Source organism: Nicotiana attenuata, chromosome 12 (genome assembly GCF_001879085.1).
Source record: "Nicotiana attenuata strain UT chromosome 12, NIATTr2, whole genome shotgun sequence".
NCBI classification, from domain to species: Eukaryota; Viridiplantae; Streptophyta; class Magnoliopsida; order Solanales; family Solanaceae; genus Nicotiana; species Nicotiana attenuata.
The window spans coordinates 22,678,572-22,685,454 of NC_032000.1; the positions used below are offsets into that span (position 1 = coordinate 22,678,572).

General features: G+C 40.9%; 1 protein-coding gene across 1 annotated transcript in view; it reads left to right on the plus strand.

Moving 5' to 3' along the window:
- Nucleotides 411-6,883, plus strand: part of LOC109235423 (polygalacturonase-1 non-catalytic subunit beta-like) — an 8,164-nt gene continuing 1,691 nt past the window's right edge. Inside the window, exons 1-2 of the mRNA XM_019401529.1 lie at nt 411-504; nt 880-1,367. Of these exons, the coding sequence (XP_019257074.1) occupies nt 1,169-1,367 (199 nt within the window). The 5' untranslated portion in view covers nt 411-504; nt 880-1,168. The remainder of the gene's footprint in view (nt 505-879; nt 1,368-6,883) is intronic.

The window sequence follows — 6,883 nt, forward strand, 5'->3', positions numbered from 1 at the left end:
AAAAGTACTTCTCCTTCTTGGCCAAACAGCTTAAATTTTTTTAAAAATATCTTTTTTGAAAGAAAATAAAAAAAGTACTTTTAACCTCCGTGAATCTTGGTCAAATAGTCTCTGAGTCTAAGTTAAAAGTATAAAAAATGAGCTCCTGCTATGAAGGTCTTTAATTTTGGGTCACTGACTAACCAAAAAAGACGCGTTAAACAAATCTAGTACAGTACTCCTGCTACAAAGCTCTTCAATTCTCAGCTATTGAAGTCAAAAATTATACTAGTGAAGTTAAAGCGTGTGAATAACAGAGCATTCTATTAGCTGTATCGCAGACGGGGTCAACTTCCATCACTTCCTTCATTATCATCATTACTAACATATGCACTATTTTCTTTCACTATATATCTATACTTTCTGGAAGAAATAAAATCCAACAAACCCGATATTCTCACTTTTTTTCCTTACTTAAAAATGCACACTAACACTCTGCTTTTATGCATTTTCCTCCTTTTCAGGGTAAGTTACCATATTAATTAATCTTTTGTCTTTTTCACTTTCCCAAAGTAGACTACTATACTACTCCTCCATTCAATTTTACTTGGTATGTATACTAAAAATAGATTTTCATTTTACTTATCACTTTACGCATATCAAGATAAGCTAATTCTTTTGCTGTTATACCCACAGTATTTAATACTTATTTCAAATTATTTTCTCAAATCTAATAAAATATGCATCAATTAATATGGTATCATGATAAATTATGCACTTCATTTATTATTTCTTAAGGGGCGTAAAAAGTAAAACGTGCCAAGTAAAAGTGAACGGAGGGAGTAATTAATTTCTTTATAACACTTTCTTATTTCTTCTGTATATGTCGTGTCCATGCAGGTAATTGTTGCCAGATTCTGGCGATTCAATAAACCCTTTTACCCCAAAAGCATATTTGATTCGTTACTGGAAGAAACAGATTTCAAATGAATTACCAAAACCTTGGTTTCTTCTCAATAAAGCATCACCATTAAATGCTGCAATTGCAACTTACTCAAAACTAGCAGGGGATCAAGAATCTCTCTCAAAGGAGATTTCCTCCTTTTGCTCCTCTGCTAATCTTCTCTGTTTCCCTGACATATCATCAAGTCTAGAGAAACATGGTCAAGATGTGCAATTTTCTTCCTACATGAGCAAGAATTTCACCAACTATGGATCTAAATTGCCACGCGGTTTCGACAGCTTCAAGAAATATGCTGAGAATGACAACCTTCCCGTGAATTCATTCCGTCAATACAGCCGTGGTGGTGCTGGCCATGATGATATGTTTTCCACTTACGCCCCAAATGGAAATGTGGTTGATCAAAGCTTCAACACATACGGCACAGGTCAGTCCGAGCTAGGATTTTTTTCTAAAGAAACGAAAGAATGAATTCAACTATGTCGAGGCGGTTTTAACAAATTATATAAATGCAACAACAAAAAAAAGATCGTCTTAATTATTTGTACAGAGTTCAACTAATACTACCGACAGTGTATGAGAAGTTTTATTTTGTGTCTCATACAACTGACACTAGTTGTATGAGGCTCCTTTTTGTCTCACAAATTTATGGACCCCAATCTTACACTTCTGGGTCCACAGAAATCTGGGTCCACAAAATTGTGAGACAAAAAGATTGCCTCATACAACTAGTGTCAGTTGTATGAGACACAAAATAAAATTTTCCGACAGTGTATAGAATTTTTACAGTATCATGTCACTTTTAACTGACTTAACAGGTAACATGTATTATTTTTAATATTACAAATTTTACTTTTTAGGAAGAGTTATTTGTTGAGGTCATGATCTTGCACGTCCTCGATAAGCGGACCCGATCTGCGTCCGTTTGGAAGAAATTTGGTCGTGTTGATTAAATCGAATCTGCCGAGGTCGAAAAGCGGCGTGGCCAGCGAGGCTACAGTTGGTGTGGCTAACGGGGGTGACGTCATGGCCACGCGCGTCATTATTACGCGTCTCCCGTTGTAGTGCCTGTGCTTCTGCCGTTTCGATTTCGGTGCCATTGACATCTGCTGCTTCATTCTGGTGCCACCCAACCCTATAAATAGATTGGGGGGGGGGGGGGCTTCATTTTTGAAAATTTTCATCATTTCTCATTTCGCCCATGCATTGCTCTTCTTTGATCTTCTTCTCCGATTTTTGCTTTCAATTCCTTGTATCTTCCTCAATTCTAATCCCTAACTTCTCACCCAATCAATACCTTCTCCAATTTATGTCGCGTACGTTTTCTACGGAAATATGTCAGAATCCCCTCATATTCACGAAGAGGCTCCGATACCATTCCTTTATCGGCGGCTCTTCCTCCGAGTGGCAAGGAATTCATGGCTGAAGATGATGGCAGGTTCCCCACTGTGGAGGAGATAGTCCCCAAGAATCCTTTGCTCAAACATGACTTCCCAAAGGAACCTGCTCCTGCTCCTGCTTAGAGACTTTCTGAGACGAGGCCGCCTCAGATAAACGACCTCTGGTCTAAACATCGCATTCCTCCTCACGTCGAAATTGTTCCGGCCGGGGGCGACATCTTAGAGGTTCACCGACCCGGCTACTATGCTTTTTACGTTTATCCATTCCTAATTGGTTATTCTCTTCCTCTTCCCCCATTAGCGGAAGAGTTTTGCCGATTTTATAACGTCTGCTCGGCACAGCTTTCCCCTTATTTGAATAAAGTATTTCTGATGCTGACGAAGTACGCAGAATTGGCCGCCTGCGAGATCAACGTTCGTCACCTACTGCATCTATTTTCTCCCAGTTTTTATAGAGGTACGTTGATACACTTGCATCATCGTGGGATATAAGGGTTGATGGCCGGGATGGATGATAAAGCGAACCGGCGGTTCTGACATAAGTATTTCTTCATCAAGCCAACCACCTGGTGGCGAATCCGACCGGGTTTCCCGAACAAATGGAATTATAATTGTAAGTATCTTGCCGTACACTCGCTATTTTCTTTCTTTTATTATCGACACATTCGCGGCCTTCTTGTTTTTAGCTAAGAGGCGTGCACCTTCTCCCGTTTTTGACATTGAAAACTATTGGGCGTCCTTTCAAAAGCGCTTTGAACCCAAGGTCCCGTCCAGTAAGTGTCATTTCTACCTCAGCTTATTGTTGTTAAACATTGCTCTTTGACGCGACCTCCTTTTGGTGCCAGGTCGGCGAGTTTCCAAGGAGAAAGCTCCAGTGCCTACATTTTGCCAAGCCATCACGTCGGCTGGGATGCAAATTGCTTTAGCCGAGTCTGCTCGAGGAGGTCGTACTCAAGCTCCGCCAATGAGAGATTCCGCCCCACAAACTGTTGCTGTATGGGATGAGATCTCTTCCCAGCCCATCTATCATCTTGTAGACGAGCCATCTAATGGTGAGGAATCACCATCGAGGAAAAGGCGAAGGGTGGAGACTGGGAAGGCCGTCGTCGCTGACGTCGAGCCGAAAAAATTCATTGTTTTGGAAGCGGAATCTGCGCTTGCACTAGACGTAGGGACCGTTTTCACGGCAGGTGCCACTATGGAGAGGTGGACCTCAAGCTGGTCTATTGACGAGTGAAGAAGGGTGACCACGTTTTCTCTTGTAATGTTTTTGGTGGCCGCTACTAATTTGGCGAGGCCATCTGCCTCGATGTTTTGTGCTCGAGGTATCTGATCGAGTCGCCATTTGTTGAATTTCGGTAGTAGTTTATGAATTTCTGCCTGTTACCTTTGTAGCCTCTGCTCTTTGATTTGGAAAGTCCCAGTAACTTGGTTGACAACGAGTTGTGAGTCGCATCTGAGGACGACTCGTCGTGCTCCGTATTTGAGAGCTAGCTTTAATCCTGCAATTACGGCCTCATACTCGGCCTCATTGTTAGTCATATCAGGGCACCGTATGGATTGGCTGATGACTTCGCCTATTGGGACCTCGAGTACGAGTCCCAGTCCAGATCCTAACGCGTTGGATGCGCCGTCGGTGTATAGAACCCATAGGTCGGGTAGACTGGGCGAGGTACGAGAAGTTCCCTGCTCGACCTCGGGCATTATTTTGGGACTGAAGTCGGCGACGAAGTTGTCGAGTAGCTGCAATTTTATCGCTGTTCGCGGCTGATATGTTATATCGTGATCGCTCAATTCTATGGCTCACTTCGCCAATCTCCCGGATAATTCAGGTTTATGCAGGATGCTCCGTAGGGGAAAGGTCATTACCACCGATATGGGGTGGCATTGAAAATAGGGTCTAAGCTTTCGTGAAGTTATAACCAGTGCCAAGGCTAATTTTTCGAGGTGAGGGTACCTCGTTTCGGCATCGACCAGAGTTTTGCTAATATAATAGATTGGAGATTGTATACCTTTATCTTCACGGACTAATACTGCGCTTACCGCGACTTCTGATATGGACAAGTATATCAAGAGGCGTTCGTCGGGTTCTGCTTTGGCGAGTAGCGGAGGCGAGGACAAGTACGCCGTTAGTTCTCTTAGGGCCTCGATGCATTCTGCATTCCACTGGAGCCCGTTGTCCTTTTTTAGCACGTTGAAGAATTTGTGGCATCTGTTGGAGGATCGTGAGATGAACCTCGATAGGGTAGCTATGCGGCCTGTCAACTTTTGCACCTGTTTCTTGCTGGTTAATACTTTAGGTATTCCCTCGATGGCCTTGATTTGGTTGGGGTTGACCTCGATGCCTCTTTGTGATACCAAGAAGCCGAGGAACTTGCCTGAAATTACGCCAAAGGCACATTTTTCGGGGTTCAGCTTCATGCCGTATTGCCTTAGTATACAAAAGGCTTCTTTCAGGTCGCCGAACTTTTTTAGTAACACTAATGGTACTTGCTCCTTTGAGAGGTTGTTGCCCTTTACTGCTGTAACGTAGTGAATGATGTGATCTTCGGGTGTCGTCATATATCTTCAAGTATGGTGGCATCTTGAAGGTTTTGGGTATGGCATGTGGAGCTGCCTCCTCGCTGTATGGTTGTTCGACGAATCGGCCGACATCCCGTTTTGGTAGCAGTTTTGGGGTGCTCGGTATCTTATCGACCCTTTCTTGATGTTCCCTCATCTGATCGCGGAGTTCTTTGTTCTCATTTTCCTTTTCTTCCATTTTCTTTAGAATGGCTCAAAGTGCATCGTTACCTGCGTCAACAGCGGTGTGAGTGTTACCTGTTGGGGGGAGCGGGCTACTCGTCGACGATCGCTGTGATATCCATCTGTATGACATTTCTATTCGCCCATTGAGCGGGTTTGTCGAGTATGTCGCTTAGAGTGCTAGTTAGCCACGTCTCCTGTAGTTTTTTGATTGCTGGTGGTGCTTCCTCAGCTGTGGATGTGGGGCTCCCCTTTCACGTGAAGCGGTTACACTTCCACAAGGGGGAGGTGAGTCGCTCCGCCTGGGTGTAGCACTCAGTGTCGTGTTCTCTTCGCCTTCTCTGTCAGCCTCGTTGATGGTGTTCAAGAGGTTGGCAGTGACGTCTACTACTGCTTTCAGTCTTTCATCTCTTTTTCCTGCCATTGTTAGTTCGTGCAAACTAGGAAAAGATGGATAATGTGGTTGTTATTTGTTTTTTTTTTATCTAGAAAGAACTCAAATTTTAACTAGAAAATTCCCCACATACGGCGCCAAATTGTTTGATCAAAAAGTGTTAAACTCTTTGTTAAACTAATTAATGATGAGATAAAGGATGAATCCTAATAAATATAATCAGATCTAGATAAAGAAAATAACTTGGAAAGATTCGTGGAGTCAGACCATGTTTGAGAGTAACGAGATCAAGCATGTGTTCAATGTTTATCAAAGAATATTGCAGTAAGAACATGTAATAAATGTGGATAATGTCAATAAATGTAATAAAGAGAAATTTATCACCCAAATGTTAGACGATTTGGATGATTCTCCTTCCTGACAGCAACGTGGAAATAAGATACATGTAGATGGATAAGGAATCTTTGGATCTTGTGAACAAGGAATGAATAATGTGAGTAAAGTTATAGAATCAGTGAACAAGACAATATTTGTATATTCACTCCAATCAACTCTTTACATAAAGTGCTCTTATCAAGAAGTGAAGATCCCCTTTTTGTTCTCTATCTCTTCCTATTTATAAGAGATATCCCAAGAAACCCTAGAAAGTACAACATAAGGAATATCCAAAGGAATATTCCTTGTAGCTATTTCTAAATCTTCCCTACCGTTACTTTTTTATTCCATTTGCTCGCCCTTAGAGATAATCCTTCTGAAGACGACTCCTCGCCGTTATGCCATAGTCGACCTCGTCCTCTACCCTGTTTATTTGAAGTTATCAAGCTGTCCAAATTTAGGCCAATACATTATTGTTGATATTTGTTGGCTAATGATGTAGCACCTCCCTTGGCACGTGTGCTTAGACATAGGCGGATCCAGGATTTGAAGTTTATGGGTTCCTATTGTAATTACAAATTAATGTACAATAATAATTGGGTTCACAGTTATATATTTATAGATATTAATGAATTTTTTAATAAAAATACACGGTTTACGTAAAAATTACTGAGTTCCCGGGAATCCAGTAACTATACTCTAGATTCGCCACTGTGCTTGGAAGCAGACTATATATATNTATATATATATATATATATATATATATATATATATATATATATATATATATATATATATATATATATATATATATATATATATATATAAAGTTAAGTGCCATTATTACCCTCAAAACATAAATAAGTTCTTCTTCATCAAATGTAGACCAACACTTTATTATACTAATGTAGAGAAACGGAAAACATTCCACAATAAATACTCATATTAATGAAGTTGCATCTTTTCCACGTACTTCTTGCCATTTTCATATTTATCTAATTTTTTTTAATTATTTCTTTCATTTATACG